A 22224-nucleotide genomic window follows, 5' to 3' on the forward strand; every position below is an offset into this window, starting at 1 on the left:
TTCCCGGAGGCGGGAGTGGGTGGGGGCGGTGTCCCGGTCTTTTAACTTTTTGCTTTTGAAAAAAATCCATATTGTTCCTGCGCGGCGTGACCCAGTGCTTGTGGAAAACGGTCTCGGAGAAAAGGGCACGGCGCAAGGCGCAGCTGATTGGAGGAGGGACCAGAACCGCAAAGTAAAAGTACAACCCGGAGATAAGCCTCGGGCCAAAGTCGTTATTCCGTCACCGAGGTCCAAGAGTCGGTACTCACCCCGCTATCAAGGAGTCCACGAGATAGAGACACTGAGAGTGAAGGATTTTAAAGAAGTGTGTCCGCCCCGTGCACCTCCTAGACCCTTGTGGAGACTTCAGCGTCTGGACAGTATTTTAGCGCCTAACATTATTATTAAATACTAAGCAGTATTTAGTGCTTAGAAGGAGTAGTGGTTCTCTTTCTGTTCCCGAGGGCGGAGGTGATTACTGGACGGGGTGGTAGCAAGCGGCTAACCATGAGCAGCTAGGTGGCTTTTAAACTAGACGTCCGGTAGAAAGGGCGTCCCAGAAGCGGTGGTGCGTTTAAGAGTTTTCCAAGCCTGAACCAAAAGCTGCGCGGCCGGTGGCTAGGCTGGCGCTCAGCCTTCCGAGTAGGAGCTCCCCACCTTTATCTCTGACCTGCCATCAGTAGTCCTCGGGCTGTTCCTGTATTCTTCCAGGACACACTTAGCCTAATCGGTTGATGGTGATTCAGATGAACATGTGCATGCTAGAATACCTAAACATCCAGGCAAGTATTGCAGGGAAATTACGACAGGGACAAGCACATTTTGGTGTGAGGAGTTAGGAAGAAGTCTTACATAGTTTCTTCCTTCTAAGAAGTCTGGACTGAGAGGTTAAACAAAGGGGATTAAGATAGCGCCGCCGGGGAGTCTCCCTGGAAAAATGTAGTAGAGGGCCTGAAAATAAGAGAAGTTTTTCAGAGGGCTGAGAAATGGAGAGAAACTCTGAGATCTGAGTATAGAAGAAAGTTGTATGGGAATAAAGTGGTCTATCAGGGAGTCAAAGGCAAGTTATAGAGACCTTCGAATGTCACCGTGAGCTTTTTTTTAAAAATAGGAAACAGGAAGTTGCTATTGGTCTGAAAAAAAGTTAGTTTTTAAACAAGATTGGTATAAGTAGTATGAAATAGAAGTAAGTACTGTGAAGGATGGATTGGGTTCTCCCTGGATAGAAAGACGGCTTAAATATAAGGCTACACGACCACTTGTAAGCAGATATAATGTAGAAGCGAGGCAGAACAAGGTCAGAGATGAACTGAAGGAGAAGGGAGAGTGCATCATTGAATTAAAAAAAAAAAAGGTTCAAGATTATGGAAGGCTGAAAATAAAGCAAGAATATCACTGATGAATGGGGAGTGAAGAGATTTGCTCATTGGGCTTGGTGGGGATGAAAAGTAGGTACAGCAAAAGTGAAATTTTGGTAGCGGTCATAAGGGAATTTGAAGTAAGAGTCTTGGAGGTGGAGCACATTTGAAAGAAACACTTGGAATCAGGAGAGATCCAGTATTAGTAGTGCGACCTTGGCAAATCATTAAACCTTTCTGAGATTGTTTCCTTATTTGTAAAATGGGTATCAGAGGATCATACATTTAGAGCTGGACCAAAGTTAGAGGCCATCTTGTGTAACCCCCTCATTTTATAGATGAGGACATTGTGGACTAGAGCGGTTATATAACTTCTTAAGAGGTCACACAGGTAATGAATTACGGAGTTGGGCTTTGAATCCAAATTATCTGACTCAGAATCTACTATTACAAAACTTCTTAAATTATGAGTTATGATCCCATATGGGGTCATATAACTGAATGTGGGGGTTATGCAATTATGATTTGTTGTCAGTAAGTGTTTAATTTGTATGCCTGTTTTATATACATATATACCTGGGGTCATATAAAAATTTCTTGAACCAAAAAGTGGAAAAAGTTTATTTAAGAAGTTCTGTGCTGGACTACCATACATGTAATATCTACATTATAGAGCTTTTTTAAGGAAAGCTCTTGGTAATTCACAAGCACTGCAAATAAAATTGTTGGAAATACAAATCTTAGGAATTGAGGAGGTGAGAAACAGTCTATCATGTTAGAAACTCATTAGTGTGGCTCTTGAAGTTGTTGGAGTTGATAGTAGGAAGTGGAAGTGAAGAGAAAACAGCTAGTTTTCAAAGTTATTGAGGAAGATGATAGATGAAGGTCCTGAAGGTGATAAGGGTCTTGAGGTTGATATAATCAGATGGTATAAACTTCTGAGATAAAGATGTTGTTAATGGTCACAGAGTCTACATCTGTAAGTTTACAGATTTTATTGAGGTGCTAGGAGTTTGGGGACATGAAAGGAGGGATGATAAAAGATGACTGTATTTTTAAAGGAAAGCTTAAGAGGTAAAAGTAGTTTAAAAAGCAAAAATTAGAGGATGAATGCAAGTTTGTCAATAATAGAATGGTAATGCTCCAGAGGGCACAGAAGGAACACAAGAGCATGTTATTAGTAAGGGTATTTAGGACTGAGTTGGATAGGGGTGGTGGTGGATTTTAAAAGTTGTGGGGGGGGGGAGGGAAAGTTGATGGTTCTATATAACAGGGTTTAGGAAAAATGGGGACTGATTGAGGGGCAAGTGTAAATGGGAGGGATTTAATTGCCTTTAGTTTGGAGATGTACTGAGTGTATAGGTGTTTGCAGAATTAAGCAGCCTTAAAGTACCTATTAAAATAGTGGTGTGGTTCAAGGATGTTTGATTCTTTTGTCAAGTGACACTGTGTTTACCAACTGTTATTACTCTTTCCCCACTAAGGGCCATGCCCCCCCCCCCTCCGCCTCCTCCCCCCCCCAGCCAATTCTTTTTTCTTGTAAGAGCTATTTGAAAGCTGGATGTTTTGAAACAAAAATATGTTTTACTGTGAAATCAGGAAGTATTGATTGCTTTGTGATTTAGTTTCTGCCTGCAACTGAAATGTCAAAATTTTTAGCTCCTTTGTATGGGATACATTTTTAGAGACTTTTTACATAACCCTTTAAAAATCTACAAAGTTCTTTATATTTGATCTTCACAAGAACTCTGTGAGGTACATATGGTTGGCTCCTTATAGATGAAGAAATATAGTCCAAAAGAAGCAATTTGTGATGGAAGAGCCTCTAAATGTTAGAAGTGGATTTAGTTAGTTCTCTCCTGATTCAGTGTTCTTTCTACTATAGTTAACTGCCTCTTAATGACTGAATATTAGGGGATGTTTCATGTTAACTTTCTCTCCTTTTGTTTTAAAATTCCTATGATACAGGATCATTTCCTCTTTCTTATTCTGAATAAAGTTTTGTTGCAGAGCCCTAATCTAAGTTTTTAACATGTTTGAAGAAATTGAGCAATTTGTTCCATGACATATTAGTGAAATCACATGTTAGGGATTTTTTAAACTTTAGTTTTGGAATAATAAAGCAGTGTTATAGGTTACTAGATGAAACTATTCAATAGGGAAGTCAAAACAGAGCCTGTTTTTTGTTTTTATTTTTGCTTTTTTTTTTTTGGAGTAAGAAATTAGAGGAATAATTTTTTTTGTTTGAAACTGGGCATTATAGCTTTGATCTCTTGATTAACTATTATAACAAATTAAAAAAAAAACAAAAACAAACAAAAAAAAGCTTAAAAGAGAAATGTGTGGTGCTTTTGGGGGGGCATCAGCAGTTTGGGGAGAGTGGAGATAGAGAAATTTCTTTAAGTTAGCCATTTAATTATTATTATTATTTACCTTTTTTTTTTTTTTTTCCTTGAGGCAATTGGGGCTAAGTGACTTGCTCAGGGTCAAACAGGAAGTGTTAAGTGTCTGAGGTCAAATTTGAACTCAGGTCCTCCTGACTTCGGGGCTGGTGCTCTATCCACTGTGCCACCCAGCTGCTCCAAGTTAGCTATTTTAGCAAATAAAGTAAAAATGTCTTTTAGAAAGAGAAAACTGACCATTTAATGTACTATATATATGTGTACATATAATATTTATTTTAAAATAATTCTTTTATTAGTTTAAATATCTGATATATTGAATTTATTTTCAATGACTCTCTCTTTGACATCTTGAATTAGATGTCATATAAATATTTCAATCTCAGAATGTTCAAAACTTTACATGACTAAGTTGATATTTTCTTTCAAAGATTCCAACAAACTCATGAATTTGTAATATTTTAGTGTCTTAATAGGAATTTATAGTTAGCTAGTAATCAATATTTATAGAATGTCTATTATGTCCAGTATTTAGTGAGGAGTGAAGTTGAAACGATATTAGAAAAGTTACTTTTAGCCCTCAATGACATTAAAGCCATCATGGAAGACAAGAAAAGCACAAATAGTAGGAATGAGAAATATATTTGCCTTAATCTGGTTTTATGTCTTTGAACAAATTAGAAAATCAGAGTTGGAAAGGATTTTATCCAAGTCCTTGTTTTATAGATGAAGAAATAGGTGTTTTGTGTAAAAACACCCTGAGCTTCAGTTTCATTACCTACAGGACTACATAGTAATTGCTGGGTTACAAGTGGAAAAACTATGCAGTTTCTGCTGCTGTGTTGAATTCACAGACTTCTCTACTAATCTAATTGCTTTGGAGAGAGAGCTTTTTCTTGGGGCTGGTTCCCCTGCTCAGTGAGACCTAACCGTGGGTCAGTGTTTCTTGGTACCCCATACATACTCATTTCACTCTTGAATACCTTTCCCAACTTTTCTTCCTTCTCACTAGCAGAGTGGTCCTGAATCTTTCCATTCTTTCCACCCCAAGCCACTTTCTCCCTTTTGTATATTGTTTTCCTCTCTTAGAATGTAAGTTCCTTGAAGGTGGTAGGGACTTTATTATTTGCTTGTATTTGTATCACTAATGCCTAGCTCAATGGCTAGCTACTAGTAATAATAAATGCTCACTCAATCTCTGTCTCTCTGATACACATATGAGTTTAATTGCAAATTAGATGGAAAGGTCCCATGGTCCCCAGGGTGTAGTGGGAAAGTAGATGGTAATATATCTTTAATATTAGTTATCTTCCTAAAACCATTTCCAGTTCTGATAGCAAACGATTTGATATGCCAAGGACTGTAATATCTAGAAATTTCTTTTTAGGAGTCTTCAATACCTTTGATTGCTGAGAAAGCAGGGGCTGTAGAACCCTCTGAAGGAGTTGCCATATCTTTATCCCATTTCTCATATCTGCCTTATTCTTTGCCTTATTCACATCACCAGCCTCCTCCCCATCAACTGGACTCTTATTGCAACAACCTTCTAATTAATTTTTCCTCAAGTCTCTTCCTTCTCCAAACTATCTTCCACACAGCTGCCAAAGTAATAATCACAGTTCTGAGGGTCAGCATCACTCAATAAACTAGTGGCTTCCTTTAACTACCATTCTGGAATCCACTATAAGCTCTTCTGTTTGGAATTTAAAATCAATTGTAACCTAACACCAACCTAGCTTTCCATCATTATACTAAAATATTACCCTTCACAAATTTTTTGAGTTGGCCAAATTGACATTTTTGCTGTTTCTTATACACAACACTCCATCTTTAATATTCATGCTTTTTTACATCCTGTCCCACATGTTCACATGTGTAGAACATACTCCCTTTCAGCGTTGTCTCTTGGAATCCCTATTTTCCTTCAAAGATTATCTCAGGTACCACTCCCTGTAGGAAATCTTTTCTGATAATGCAGTTACCAGTGCCTCCCTTATCCCATTACCTTATTATTTTGTCTATGCTTTGCACATATTTATGTGTGTGCTTTCTAATGTGTGTGGATTCTATCTCCTCTATATGATGTTAGTTCCTTCAGTTTTTGGTATTTCTAGTACTTAATAATGCCCATAATAGAAAAGCACTTAAATGCTTGTTAATTAAATGAATCAAGGGGAAGGGACATATATAAAATCATATAGTAAAATGAAGTGCTATGTAAGTGTCAAGTGATAGTCTTATATAACTAACTTTGGAAATGTACAGGAGTGCCATTAATTGGTAAGATGAAAAAATGAGGGATTAATTATGGAATGGATGTAGCTAGGAGGTACTTATATTGTTTTGTGACAGAAGTAATTTTTAAGAAGAGGAACATTAATAATTGTAGAAATTTTCACACTAAATTTATGCATCTTGACTGAATTCAGAATGTTTTGAATAAAATTCCATCTATGTAAAAGTTATAAGTGTTTTATGAATTTTAGTTTTTATTTTTCTCCATCCTAATTTTTTCCATTACAGATATTTTAATTAGAATAATATAGCTTTCATATTGCAATTTAGCCTTCTTTTCCTTTGATGTTTTCACTAATTTCACAGTTGGAAAATTTTTTGTAAGGTTAACACTATAAAACTAAGATAGCATTTATAGAGAACTATTTTTTAAAAATTATGGTTACACTGTCAGATCTCCTGACAGCTTGCTTGATATCATTTTAAAGGATTTAGAACAGTTGCTGGTGGTGAACTTGTAGCTGCCCACACAAATTTGAAGGTTTATCAGGTTTTGTTCAGCAAGTGCCAGGAGAGAAATTGTACCGCCTTTAGCAATTTGAGGTGTGTCCAGGATATAGTTGTTTTCAAGAGTAATCCATAGCTCAAAGGGTATGTCAGAAAACCATGATGTTGTAACTTGGATTCAATTGTGTTGTCTTGGATGTGTAGTTTAGATCGTTGTTAATCTTCTATTTTTTAAGACATTTCATGTTGAAAGTAAGTGGTCAAAAGCATTTTTTTTTTTTATTTGAAGAATTGCATAATGTTAAAACCATATGAAAGAATTCTCCGGATCACTAATGGTAAAATAAATAGTATTTCTTACTACTTTTAGACAGGAAAGTCAATTCCATTAATTTCTTTGTCTCTCCAAAATTAGCTTGAACCATCCTTCCATTTAGCTAACATTTTCTTTTGAATTCTTGCATTTTGTATAGTAATTATGTTAAGATTTGTATGATTCAAGCAGTACAGTCATTTTGGAAAGCTGATTGACTCTAATCTCCTTTTGCTTGCTCCACCAACTTTTAACTCAATACTGTTGAACTAAATCATTCTTCAAACAAGATATATGTAGGCCAAAACCCAGTTTCTTTCAATTCACCAATTATTGTTGTGATTATTGTGTATAAAGGGCAGCTAGGTGGTGCAATATATTGAGCAGTGGGCTTAGGATCAGGAAGATTTGTCTTTCTGAGTTCAGATCCAGCCTCATACACTATCTCTGTGACCCCATTTGCCTTAGTTCCTTATCTGTAAAATGAGCTGGAGAAGGAAATACTTCAGTATCTTGCCAACAAAACCCCCAAAGGAGATCACAGAGTCAGAGATGACTTAACAACAATTGCATATAAAGCATTGTAAAAGGCATAGTCTAGACTGGAGATAATCACAGAGGCAAGAAACTAGAATTAAAAGAGATTAAGAAAGATTTCCTGTAGAAATGATTATAGCTGGGACTTGAAAAGGAATCCAGGAAAAACCAGGAGATGGAGATGAGGATGGACAGTGTTGTAGTCATGGGAAGTCAGCCATTGAAAATACCTGAAACAAAGAAATGAGTGTCTTGCTCATGGAACCACCAGCAGGCCTATGTCCTTGGGTCGAAGATTATCTGACTGTTGGGGCAGTGCTGTAGTACAGTGTATAGGGTGTCAGGCCCAGAGTCAGCTTACTAGCTTAGTGATTCTGACCACGTCACTTAACACCTGCCTCAATTTCCTTATCTGTAAAAAACCAAACCAAAATAAATACCCCAGGGTTTTTGTTAGGATCATAGAATTCTAAAGTGCTTAGCACTATACCTGGTATGTTATAGGCACTATATAAATGTTAGCTTTTATTATTATCTATTAAGAAGTCATTGTTGTTTATCTTTTGTTCTTGAAGAGGACAATGACATTACAAGAGTGATACCTTGCTGGTGAATTGGATTTAAGTGAGGCAAAGCTGTGCAGAATGGTTAGCCTTTTGACCTTTTAGGTATTAAGGAGCCATTGAAATTTATTGAAATTTTTCAGTTCAAATTAGGAGTGTTAGTTTAGGCTAGTGTTTTAGGAAAATCATGACACTTGAGTGGAGGATGAAATTGGTGTGGGGAGAGACTTGTTCCAGGTTAATCAGCCAACTAGCAGCCTCTTGCAGGACTCCATGAAGGCTGTGCTGCAGTGGTGACAGTGTGAGAGGAGAGCAGGGAATGTGTCTGAGGGATCTTAAAGCAACAGGCTTTGGCAACAGATTGGATATGGGGAATGTGATGATATGTAGATTAGGAGAGTGGGAGATTGGGAGGTTGGTTGGTTCCCTGCTTTGATTTAGGGAAGTTTAGAAAGGAGGAGGGTTTTGAGGGAAACATAATGTCAATTTTGGACATGTAGAGTTTAAAATGTCAATAGGACATCCATATTGAGATGTCCAGTTAGCAGTTGCAGATATGAGATTCGAGCCTAGCAGAGGGTTTAGGTCTAGATAAATAGATTTGACATTATCAGCATAGATAATTGGATGGGAATTGTTGAGATTCTTAAGTTAAATAGTATTAGATAGAGAAGAATCTTGTGGGATACCTATATTTAGGAGATGTGTCTGGGATGAAGATCCAGAAAAGGAGAGTTGTTGGAAGGAGCAGTCAGATAGGTAGAAGAACCTATGAGAGAATAATGTCTCAAAAACCTGGAGAGAAGAATATCAAGGAAAAGAGATGGATTAAAGGTGAAAAAGGTCAAGGAGGTCAAGAAGATGACAGAGATGTCAAGGACAAGGATTTAAAGAAAGACAATAGATATTGCAGTTAGGAGATCTTTGTTAACTTTGGAGAGAGCAGCTTTGGTTTGAATGACAGAGTTGGAACCCAGTAGGAAGATAGCTCTTTCGTTTCAAGTTTCTAGTCATCAGGAAGAAAGCTGCTTTAAGTGTTTTTGTATATACCTATCCTTTTCCTCTTTCTTTGATTGCTGTAATTTCTCTAATAATAATAATAATAGCCTTGTCAAAGGATATTAACAGTTTTAGTAACTTTTTGGGTATATATACAAATCGCTTTCCATAAAGCCTGGACCAGTTCATTGTTCCATCAACAATGCTTCAGTGTGCTTTACTTGTTTCCCCCACCCCCCAGCTTCTCTGAAATTTGTCATTATCCTCTTTTTTCATTTTGCTAATCTGATATAGGAGTGGGATGGAATTTTTACATTTTTCTAATTATTGACATTCAGTTTTTATTAAATGGTGAGTGCTTCTACCAGTTATTGAGATCTTAAAAAAAAATTTTTTTTTTGTTTTGCTGAGGCAATTGGGGTTAAGTGACTTGCCCAAGGTCACACAGCTAAGAACTGTTAAGTGTCTGAGGTCAGATTTGAACTCGGGTCCTCTGACTTAAGGACTGGTGCTCTGTTCACTGCACCTCTTAGCTACCCCAAGATCTTTTCAATTTTATCAATTGCTATGCTACCATGTTTATTTGCTTCCACATTACACACTAATTTGTTCTACCAATCAACCTTCTTATCCCTTTTTTTAATCCCCTTAAAAATCATTACTGGTTTGTTGTAATGATTATGACTTCGTAATTTAGTTTGAGATGTGGCACTGTTCAACCTTTTTTCTTGCCATTTAAAAAAATCATTATTATCTTTCCTTTTCTTGTCTCCATATGAATTTTTTTCTAGATCTATCAGATATTCTTTTGGGATTTAGAGATTAGGATAGCACTGAATAAATAAAATAATTTCGATAACTTTTTTATTTGCGGAATCTTCCCTGAGCAATTAATGATTTTTAAATTATTTGTTTGTCTTTATTCAAGCAAGGAGAATTTTATAGTTAGAATCCAGTTCTTGGGTCAATCTTGGTAGATAATATGTTCAAATATTTTATAGCCTTTTTTAGTTATTTTGAATGGAATTATTCTTGCAGGATTTAGAAACAACTAACATAAAGCAAAGATGCTCATTGTCACCACTACTATTTAACACAATGCTAAAAATGCTACTTATAGGGTGATAAGCCAAAAAAAAAAAAAAAAAAAAAAGAAAGAAAGAAACTGAGGGAATAAGTATAGCCAGAGTGAAAATAAAATGATCACTTTTTGCAGATGATACTATTGATGTGGAACAGTCCTTGGAAATGATGAAGCACTAAGTTGGGAGAGTTGTTCAGAAGAAGAGAGTTCAGAAAACTTATAAAGGTGTTTGTCTAGCCAGATGGAGTACTTTATTTTGTGAAAGGCACAAGAGCTAATTAAAAGGAGGTTTAGCAGGGGCTGAGAATGAAAAAAAAGCTACTTAAAAGTCAGAGTTAGGGAGGAAGAAGGAAGAAGGGTAGGGTCTAGAAAGTAAGGAACAGTGCTAAGGGAGAGTGAACACGATTGCTCTAGTGCACCTGCTTGGGAAGAGGGAAAGTCCCTCAATTGCAGTGTCCTAGAAGCTAAAAAGTGTTCATTATTTGGATTTAGGGGCAAGATAGCAGTCTAGACTTCTGAATGACAAATTAGACATCTTGAAGGATAGTGTAAACTCCGTTTCTTTCACACACATGCTCTAAGGTTATTCTACATTACTCCCAATAGCTATATTTCTAAGGTGACTATATCATTCCCAAGACCAAGTGGCCTGTGGATTTCTTAAAAAGTATTTAGATTGGGGGTTTCTAGTACATCATTTTCAAGAGCTTGCACCACATCACTAAGATATGATGTTATGTTTACAGAACTTTAAAGAATCAAATATAATCACTTGAAATGCTAATAACTTAATCAAAGTTGCCTGATTTAAAATAAAAGCATGTGTATATATATATATCTATATATCTATACATATATATATATATATATATATACACAAAATTCAGCAGGAAGAACTAAAAACAAAAAAATTCATTCAAATAAATACAAAAGCTATAAAGTATTTAGACATGCATCAAATAAACTTTATTTGGGGAACACATAGATTTAATTATGTAATCTAATTCCATAATTTTACATATAAGAAGACTGAGGCTTAGAGAAGGTAAATTGATTTACCATATGTGATACAGGTTGTTAATATCCAGAGTTGGAATTGGATATCAGATCTAGCCCCTCTTCTTGTGCTTTTCTGCATATTCTCAATTCTCAAGTTGTACTTATTTGCAAATTTTCTTTTGAAGTGGGGTTGTTTGATTTACTATATTTGTATCCCAGTTGGACTATAATGGTGTCTGGGACATAAGTAGGTAATTTAATGGGCATTTTTCTGATTGAATCAGGACAAGTAGCTTCTTTCTATATAATTTTGAATTAAGATCAAGGGTGTTGGGAAATAGCTATTTAATGATCTAAATACCAACTTTTATATGCAGTTTTTAAAAAGGCATTTATTTGATTTAGTCTGAAATAGAAAACTGATATTGAAAACATTTTCTTAATATTTTTAGATATTTGATTACTTTTAAAATGTCTTTTAAAATGTCTGCTTTCATTTTAAGCATTTCATGAATTATTTGCATTTTCACATTGTTATTTAGAAGTTATTAAATTGTACTCTATTAAGACTAGGCCAAGTTAAGTTTAACTTAACTTTTATTTTAAAATGAAGTTCAGTTCCAGGTACTAATCTAATCTATGGTTGTGCCTTCCTTTTAACTTGTGTGAGAACTCGTGTCTCCTCCCACACTGCAAATAAAATAACCTATAGGATGAATGCTATACTTACTGTTTAGTTAGATAACATTTATATTTTTTATAGAGGAAATAAACATTTGTTTGCTAGATTATGGGTAGGTCAAAGACATTTCTTTTGTTCTTTTTGTTTTTAGATCAGTAAATAGTGAGATAATTTTACATTTTGATTCTACATTTTGCCAAAGGGGAAAAAAATGTGATCATGTTGACATTATGGTTGTCATTTAAAATCAATTACCTTTAAATTTTCTTTTATATGGAAGCTGAGATTGAAAGGAAAACATATACTTTAGTCATTTTTGGTTTGAGTTAAGTGACTATTGGCTGAAGAGCCAGATTAATTTGCTATAAGAATATACATTTCTTCTGTCAATAAAAAGTTATAATAACAAAAGGAAAAAAAAAGACAAAAAAAAAAGAATATACATTTCGTAAGATATTCCTACCTACCTGTTAAACCAGATTGAATAATTTGAAACATGATTTTCAACATTTGTAATTCATTTAGACAACCTCAGATTTAGGATGACAAATTTCTCATTTCCTTTACTACCTTAAGGTAATAGATTCAACTTTATCAGTGGGAGTTATGATTGGATTCAGTGGGATCTGAAAGACAACATTTGTCTAAGGTTATAACAGAATATAATCTAAAGACACTTGTGATGGCTCTACATGGAAACAAAAATTGGTGGCAATTGTAATTTTATAAAAAGGTTTAAAAATTTTGTAAATCAGGGGAAAGGGTCTGAATATTACCATATTTTAATGACATCTGAATAAAACTGAAATTAATTTGGTGTGATTAAGGTTAGGATAGGTTAGAATATTTTGGAGTACTAAAATTAATATGTAGATGCACTTGAGTTAAAGGATGTAATTTTAGAGGGAAAAAACAGTGTTTTATTGTATAAACTGAAATGATAAATAAATCCCTGAGGTATCCTTTGAGGAAGGCCTTGGGCTATATCAAAGGTTCTTAAATTTTTTAAAGTCACCAACCCTTGTAGGAGTTTATGAATTCCTTTTCAGAATAATGCTTTTAAATGCATAAAATAAAATATATAAGATTACAAAGGTATGCAATGATGTCACAATAAAGTTATCAAATTATTAAAACTTACCTAAATCCACAAACCCCCAGTTTGAGAATCCCTATACTATTTATTCTTATGGGTCTGTATTAGCTTTTCCTTTTTCTTTTTCTTTTCTATTTTCTTTTGTTCTTATCTTATGTTTGTGCCTAAACCATTTAAAATTCTTGAATTCTAGTTCTCCAATGAAGGAGATCCCAAATTCTCCCTTAATATCAAACAACCTAAGTACTTGGAAGTTTTTCTCTTGTGAGTTCTGTACATTCCATACTTTGACAGTAACATCATCTCTTAATATTAATGATAGAGATTAAAATTAGTATGTATGTTAACTTTATGCTATTTTCCTTCTTTTCTAATTTGGTTTTTAGGTAATGTGGCCTTAGATAACCTGCAAATAAAAGAAAATGCTCTGGTAAGTATTTTTAAATAAGCCTATCTTCATAGTTCCTTAAAATAACTTGCTGTTTCTTACAAATAACTTGTTTGCCAGATGCCTAACCAAACAAAATGAATGCAAGTTAAATATTTCATGTCTTTAAAATAGTAATGTGGTTGGTAAAGCTTAGAGGTATCAGATACTTGGTTCACAGCTCTCCCACTGTGCTCTAAACCAGATTAAAATGTAATTGGGAAATATCTAACAAAATAAGTAATAATACGATTACATACTACATTATTACATTTTAAAACAAAATCAATATGCAGCCTATAGGGGATCTTTATGCACAGAATAGTGGCCCCCATTTCTAATAGATGATTTGATGCAGCTGGGTTAGGGGATAATGTGCTGAACTTGGAATCAGGAAGACCTGGATTCAAATGCTGCCTCCAGTTCTTACTAGTTTTGTGACTAAGGGCAAGCCATTTAACCTCTGAGTTTAATTTTTCCTTATTTATAAAAAAGGGATTATTCTATTATAGTGTCTACCTCACGGAGTTTTTTGAGAACCAAATAGGTGAAAAAATGGATGTAAATGTTTTTGCAAACCTTAAAGTACTAATTAAATGCCAGGTATTTAACTGAGTTGTAAGAAAATTTTAGGATTGATCTGTGATTTCCTCATATGTCAGAGGTAAAGAGTACTTCTTTCTATTCCACTTTGGTTACATGAAAAGATAAAACAAATAGGAAAGTTTTAGTGTAGTGCTAATTAAACTTCATTTTCTTATTTTCTTTATATTCTTCATATTTATTTCTTAACCTTTAGTTTAAATGATTGTATATCATGTTGTGTTTCATGAGTTTGGTTTTTGGAAATTAGGAAGCAATCCAGATTTAAGTAAATGACAACATGAGAATTTATTTACTATTAAATTAGAGAATGATTAAAAATATCAGAATTATGATTACTTTTTTTTTTTTTTTACCATATAAAAAACTCATAGTTTTATTACAGTGTTATAGAAAGGCCAGCTTTTAGCAATTAGCAAATGTTATGCCTCTTTGAATCTTGAGGGAGGAAGATTTGCTTTTTTGGCCATGTGCTTTCTGCCTTGTATGACATGAAAGTCCTTTAATTTGTGTGGAAGTTTTTCTTAGGGGTATGTACACAAAATACACAATATAAATGTATATGTATGTGTATATATACATATATATATATAATATAATATATATTATATATGTATATATGTGTGTGTGTATGTGAGAATATGTTGAAATATTCTGGTTATTTGAATTTCTTGTATTTTGGATATAGATAAATTCAAGATTATTTTTGGCCAGCATTAGTCACTGTTATCTAAATTAAGACCTAGTTTATGAACAGCATTTGGAATCTATTTCTTTCCAAATTTATTGAGCCATTATTTTCAGTCTATTTATACAAAGATATTTCTTCCTGTCAGACTACATTGCAAGGAAGCACTGGCCATCTGTTCTATTAAAATTAAAATTTCTTTTCATAATTAGTATAGTTTTCCAAGAGTAATGAACTTGTAATAATTTTTCATTTTAGGTAATAAATCGAATGGACAGATTACCAATCCATTTTTAATGTTGTAAAGTCCTTTAGAACTTAATCCTTTAAAAATAATTATTTTACTTTTCTCTAATTAGCATTTTAGAGGGAGTGAAAATAAAATATGAAACATTGCTTCCAATTCCAAAATTTTCTCTGATTTTAATAATGTGTATGAAAGATCCTGTGACATGTTTGCCATACCTCTTATGTATATGGCTCTGTGACCCTGGACAACTGACTTACTTCCCTATATTAGTGGAAGGAGTTTTCTCACCTGGAAATTCCTTATATCAATGATGTCACAGGTCCAGTCTCTATCTTAGTCCTTAATAACTATTCTTATCTGATTTTTATCTCTAATATTATATGTTTACACTTTCTATAAAAATATCTCTTATGGACAAAACCTAAATATTTTGGTTTTAATTTTTTTTTCCAAATATGCTATTGTTTTTGTTATTGATTTATTTAATTAAACTTTTAGAATTTTGTTTTATAAAGATTGATCTCATTTTTTTCCTTTTAAAGAGTGAATTGGATGTTCCCTTTAAAGTAAAAGCTGGCCAAATAGGTAAGATTTTCAAAATTCACTTGAACTATTTTCAGACCTTAGATAAATACTGTTTTGTAGTTCTGTATTCTAACAAAAATAGGGATTTTTGTTGTGTTACGCGTGTGTGTGTGTGTGTGTGTGTGTGTGTGTGTGTATGTGTTTTTGTGAGGGGGGGGTCTTTTGGCATTAGGCTTTTATATCATTTCCTAGAATAATGTAAAAATGCATTAAATAAATTGTTGATAGTTTCCTTGTGGCTCTGACTATGTCAGTATGCCTTTGCTAAAGGTCTTAACAGCCTTTTTTCCAGGAAATTGTCTGACTTTGATAGCCACACTGTTTCTGGTCAAAGATCTATCTTTCTCTTCCTCCCCTCCCCCCTCTTCCTCTCTCGAGTGTGAATTCTTGTCTTTCTTGTACTTTGTCACTTAGATGAATATTTAGCTTATTTCTTGGAGTAAATTCTATGAGTTTTGGAGATGTTCATTATATTGATGGTAGCATTGTCAGAAAAAAATAGAGGATTTATTTTCTCTTCAATGAAGGTTTAGAAATGTGTGTCATTTCAATAGTTTAAAATTTTAAGGTTGAAATTATTTTTCTTTAGATAAACTTATTTTGAAGATTCCTTGGAAGAATTTGTATGGGGAAGCAGTTGTTGCAACTTTAGAAGGGTTGTATCTACTTGTTGTCCCTGGAGCTAGTAAGTTACTTTATTATTTAACTATTGATTTACATTACGGTGAATTAGAAACATTGTTAGTTCCGTAGATTGATATTTTTAAAAATAGACGATTCTAAAAAGGAACTAATTACAAATATGAGATATTTTTACATTTTACCAGGCAAAATTGTTTCAATTATTTATTATAATTATTTTTTTTTACTAATAAATGCATGTTATTAAACTTTTCTATTAAGATAAAATAGATAGGTTTATCTTAATTTTTGTGGAAAAAAGACAAAAAATGTTTTTCCTAGTGCTTCTATATAAATTTCTGATTAAAGGTAATCTTTTTTCTTATTTAAGCTTCTTTTCAATTTTCTGTTTTTGAAATTAGTCTTTAAAAATTTGCATGCACATCACATAGGAAGGAGCTTTAATAGGGATGGTTCTATGCAATAATTCAGGGGGTTCTATTTTTTTCACAATGTCAAGTAACCCTAGTTGTGCCATATGCTTATAGAAATTGCTTGTGCAGTGCATTCAACTCTTATGGAATCAGTGATAATTACCAATAAACTGACAATTGTATGGCCTATTTTGAAAAAAAAATTTTTTTGCATCCATATTAACTTTGTTTCTTTTCTAGAAGTGCTATCATTTAATTGTACTATAACTATGTTATTAAAATAAATGGTATATCTTTAGGTATCAAATATGATGCTGGAAAAGAAGAAAAATACCTACAGGAAATTAAACAGAGAGATCTATCAAGAATTGAAGAAGCCTTACAAAAAGCTGCTGAGAAAGGTATTTGTCACTTTTGCTAAATTTAGATTTCCTGGAAAAGGGCCACTTTTCTCCCCAGTCTTTTGCAGCAAGCAATCACAATAGATTTCCTTTGAGAATGACATTTTAAAAAATGATATTATAGCAGCTTGAAATTTGGGGTATACTTAAATGTATTTTAAATAGCTCTTTCAAAACTGATTCTATGCTTGCAAGCTTTTTTTGTTTTACACAAAAGAATAACTAGAGCTTGTTTGTATAATCACTTGAGTTCTTGAAAATTATGATGTTGAATTCTTAGCCATGATGACATCATTCTAAGAGAAAAATGGGTAATATTAAGGCAGTGGTGTTACTTTTTTGCAAATTGACTCTCTCTGACACAGGATTTGTTTAGTTTTTGACTTTTCATTGCATTTCCATGAGTTCTTTTTAGTATAGAAAAAATCAGGATGTGAGAAATAATTTCTATTGATTTTGGGAAGAATAATAAAGTTGGAGTGAGAAAATATTTTTATTTACAGAAGACAGGCTGCTAGAAGTAGTAATAGAGTGAAAGGTTTCTCTTTCTATGTTTCCAGTTTCAAGACAAGCTTAAGGTGGTAATAAACATGTAGCATCATTTTTCCTTATTTCTGTATTGGAAGATTTTGGTCTGGTGTTGGTGGTCCAGAATTGAATAAAAGCAGAATTTTATTGTTGTTGTTGTTAGTGTGATTTCTTTTTCTAGCTTAGGCATAATGTATATAATTAAGGAACTCCATTCATTGTATTTACCTTGTAGGGCTGGTTTGAGGAAAATGTGTTTATAGACCTTGAAAGCACTATGGAAATGTGCTTTGTTATTTTTGGTGTTAACAATTTTGGTGCTAAGTATTTTCTTTTTATAACATGAGCAGGCAAAGCAACTACATTGCCCAGTTGAAGAGGGCTGGACTTTTAAGTCAGAAAAACCTAAGTTTATATCCTGCTTAACAGTTACTTAGCTATTTGACCTGGGACATTGAATTGCTTTCATCTGTAGTTTCCTCAGTTGTAAAAAGAAGATCAGGATAGCCTCTTTATCAGCTGATTCTGTCAGCTGAAGATCAAATGAGATAACATATAAAGTGTTTTGTAAGATTTATTAAAGTGCTATAAAATGCTATTATTAATAAAATATTTAAGTATGGATTTTTTTCAAATACAAGAAAATGCTAAACTTTATTGCTCTTTAAATTTTGAAAAAAAAAATTGACTTTTTTTCCTTTCAACTTTATTTAGCAATTTAGATTTTTTTTTATGTCTATAAAGATAATTTAGTTTTTATATGTTATTCTTGATGTGGTACAGCCCTTAAGAATGATGTAGTAATAATCCCTAGGCTACTTGGCCATAGAAATGATATAATACATACCTTAAGCTATCTTGACTTAGGAATGATGTATTTCTTTCCTTAAGGTTACCTTGCCTTAGTTTATCTTGTACAGTCAGGATGCTGAGTCCAAAAGATTGCTGGTGTCATATAAAACCTATTGGCCAGAGATAACAGGATGCTTGAAGCTAATAAGCATCAATGATGAGGTGTCTAAAGTTAACATATCAAGTCTAAAAAAACATCTCTGAAAGGTTCTTCCCCTTTTCCTGACCTTGAGTTCTGCCCAGGGAACTATGATGAATAGGGCACTTGCCCCACAAAGTAAGAATCTGATCACTCTTCAACTTTATTGCTAAGCCATAAAATTAACAATATTAATGATGTGAAATACCTGATTTCTGTGACTTTTCTCTCTAAATTACCTGCTTGATCCTTGCTCTTTGCTATCTCCCTCTTTTAGATTTAGCTTGTTTTAATTGGCATTAATTATAGTTATAATAAACTTTGCCCCTTGACTTGCAGGTGGGTCTGAGCCTATAAATTTTTTAAATAATATTTTATTTTTCCAAATACATGTAAAAAATAATTTTCAACATATAGTTTTGTAAAACTTTGTGTTCCCAATTTCTCCCTCTTCCCTCCTCAAGATAGCAGGTAATCTGACGTAGGTTAAATATGTACAATCCGTTTAAAGATTTCCATTTTTGTGATATTGTACAAGAAAAATCAGAAAAAAAAGGAATAACACTAAAAGAAAGAAAACAGACAAACAAAAAAGCGAAAATAATATGTTTTGATCCATATTCGGCCTCCTCTCTATGGTTTGGCATTTTCCGTTCCAAGTCTATTGGAACTGTCTTGAATCATTGCATTATTGAGAAGAGCCAAGTCCACTGCAGCTTGTTGTTACCATATATGATGGTCTCTTGGTTCTGCTCACTTCACTTAATATCAGTTCATGAAGGTCTTTCCCAAGCTCTTCTGAAATCAGCCTGTCATCATTTCTAATGAAACAATAATATTCCATTACTTTCATATGCCATTATTCAACAATTTTCCAACTGAATGGCATTCAATTTCCACTTCCTTGTCCATTAAAAAAAAAAAAAGCTGTTTCAAACATTTTTGCTCTTATAGATTTTTCCCCTTTTTAAAAATTATTTTATTATTCCCTATTTCATTATCCCTTTGAGATACAGATCCAGTAGTGACAGTGCCAGATCAAAGGTTATGCACAATTTTATAACCCTTTGAGTATATTCCAAATTAGCAAATTCTTTTGAGATACCTTCTACATTGGTCTGAAATCCCTATTTTTGGGATGCCATTCACTCCAACTTTCTCACTTATAATAATTGAAATCCTTATTTTTTTTCTCTACAAGTGAATATGCCTATTGCTATTCGCATTCTTCCTTAATTACCTATTTTTGCTTCATTAGAATTAACTTCTATCCAGATAGTACATTTTCTACACTTGCTGTGACTTGATGTGGTAGAAAGAGCACTGGCATTATTATCAAGAAGGGTTTTTTGTCTCGACTCTCCTGTTTACTATTTGTGTGACCATGATTTTCACATTTTTGAAATCAGAATTTTTAACCTATTTTTTTGCACTTTAAAAATTTGATAAATATATTTCAGTTGGTTTCCTTTGTAATACTGTATATTTTATTTTATGCATTTAAATATATTACACATAGATGAGGTCCATAGACTGCCAAAATGCTCCATGATACAAAATGTTAAAAACCTTTGCTTTGAGATGTGTTCCAATTCTAACATTTTCTGAAACATTGGAAGGAAGAATAATTTGGAAAACTTTGAAATTTCATTTTTTTATATGATAGTGAACAAGTCAAATTTTTTTTTTCTGTTATAGTTTATTTAATGTATGTCTGAAAGTTCTTTTTATTCCTTTCTCACCTTCAGAAATATATTTCATACCCAGAAAATGATAGGTGGATGGAGGTTATAATTTTTGAGATTTTAAAAGAAAAATATTAAATACTTCTTGTGTTGTAAAGATATACATGGTACATTCTCTTATCCTGGGAATTCAGGTTTTAGTTGGCATTCTTAAAGCACTTATCTATCCTATAGTTTATATAGGCTTAAGGACTTTTTAAAATTTCGATTTCTAAATGCTACAGCTTTTACAATTAAGACTTTTAATGCTTTTAAGTTTGTGAGAGGGAACATGAAAAATGACTGACTTAACCATTTAGAATGTATAATAAAATTTTTGTATAAGTTGAAGAATTATAGCAGTATTATAAAACCAATGGGGATTTTGGTTGCTGGAATAGTATTAACTAAAACTTAGAAAGTAAAATTTGCTTTAATGTTACTATTTGAGATATATAAATGGAAAAAGTTCTTTATAAAAATGAGATAGGTGCATAGATTTGTGGTCCCTCCCTACTTAATTGGCAAATTTTCATTTTTTTTTTAAATTCTATTTTATCTTATTTTCATTTCTGAATTCTCTTCCTTCTATCTCTCTTTTCTACCCTCCATCCCCAATAAGGAACAAGAAAAACACGTGTGTGTGTGTGTGTGTGTGTGTGTATAAGTAAAACAAATTTCTATCTTAACCATCTCTTTCCTCTGTTCCCTCGTGGCTTCCAGTCCCACCCTTCACTCATGTGCTTGTTTGCACTCTTGAGTTTATCATATTTCTATCTGGAGGGGTGGATAGTATGTTTCATCATGAATCCTTTGAAATTGTGGTTCAGTTAGTTAGTGGAGATAGACTTTTTACTATTACTTTTTAAAGCATAAATGAGCATAATTTTGGTGCCAGAAATTTCTATATGTATAAAACTAATTGCACTCCTACTGCCATGTTTCCAACTTTAAATAAACAGACTTTTAAGATGTGAAAAATGTTCATATTCTGGGGAAAGAGAAGAGAGAAATGTCAAACCTTTGCCTAAGGCACAGAATTATTTTGTCTTGAACCTAAGAAAGGCTATTAATACACTGGGAAGAGCTTTGGGGTAGAAGTTAGGATTCTTGGGTTTTTAGCTATACTTTCCTCAATTTGTAACAATGTTCTTATTAGAAAATAAGTTCTACTTTGGTACTATCTGCTTTATTACATAGTTTCTAAAAATACAATGTGGGATTACTTTTGAATATTTTTGAATGTTGTAGACAGAACTGGAAGAGAGTTAATTTTACTTACCTACTTACCATATTCTTTTATTTATAACTATATTTAAAACTTGTTTTAGTAGATATGTTGAAATGTATATTCTTATTTTTGCTCATTAATATTATATGATATCAACAGTTAATCTGTAAATAATTCTCTTTGACATTTTAAGAAAATTATTTCACCAATAAATTGAAAATCAAAATACTTTTATTCAGATGATTACAAAAAACATGAGCAAAGGCATTTGAAATTTTAATCTTTTCCATTCACCAGGTCTAAAATTTTGATTTAGGAATTACAGGGTTTGGAAAGAAGTACACTAAAGTCTTTTGAAGACAAGGAACATTTCTAATTTGTAATAACTTTATCCACATCTCTTATAGCACAGTACTTTTTTATTTAATATCCCAGAGTTTGAGAGTTAAAAGTTAAAAGCACCTTCCTTGTCTATCTCTTATATGAAAGAAATCTGTACAACATAGCTGACAAGCAGTCATGTGGTTTCTGCATTAACACCAAAGAAGGGAACCCACAACCATAGAGTGGCTCATTTTATTTTTGTGTAGTTTTGATTGTTAGAGAGTTGTTCTGGACCAAATTTGCCTCCTTTTATTTTCTTTCCCTGTTCCCAGTTGTATCATCTGAGACTGAATGGTACAATTCAAAACCTTCTTTCAAATGATACTTTTTGAAATGATTGAGCATAGTTGTCATTTCAAGTCAGGTCAGCAGACATTTATCAAAAACTTGTTCCAGGCATTGTGCTAAATACTGGGGCTAAAAAGAAAGACAAAAATAGCCCCTTTAACCCAAGAAATATATAATGTATAATATAATGGGAAAGACAAAATGCAAATCACTATGTAAAAGCTGGTTATATAAAGGATGAATGGGAGGTGATCTCAGAGGGAAGGCACTGATCTCAAGGGGTATTGGAAAAGACTTCTTAGAGAAAGTGAGATT

General features: G+C 33.1%; 1 protein-coding gene across 4 annotated transcripts in view; it reads left to right on the forward strand.

Annotated features, from left to right (window-relative positions):
* The window catches only part of VPS13C (vacuolar protein sorting 13 homolog C), a 177104-nt gene that overhangs the window by 591 nt on the left and 154289 nt on the right, over window positions 1-22224 (forward strand). For all 4 annotated transcript variants that reach the window (XM_031955443.1, XM_031955444.1, XM_031955445.1 and 1 more), the window contains exons 2-5: window positions 13141-13184; window positions 15265-15307; window positions 15897-15992; window positions 16662-16763. In XM_031955443.1, coding sequence (XP_031811303.1) covers window positions 13141-13184; window positions 15265-15307; window positions 15897-15992; window positions 16662-16763 — 285 coding nt within the window. The remainder of the gene's footprint in view (window positions 1-13140; window positions 13185-15264; window positions 15308-15896; window positions 15993-16661; window positions 16764-22224) is intronic.

Source organism: Sarcophilus harrisii, chromosome 2 (assembly GCF_902635505.1).
Source record: "Sarcophilus harrisii chromosome 2, mSarHar1.11, whole genome shotgun sequence".
Lineage (NCBI taxonomy): Eukaryota > Metazoa > Chordata > Mammalia > Dasyuromorphia > Dasyuridae > Sarcophilus > Sarcophilus harrisii.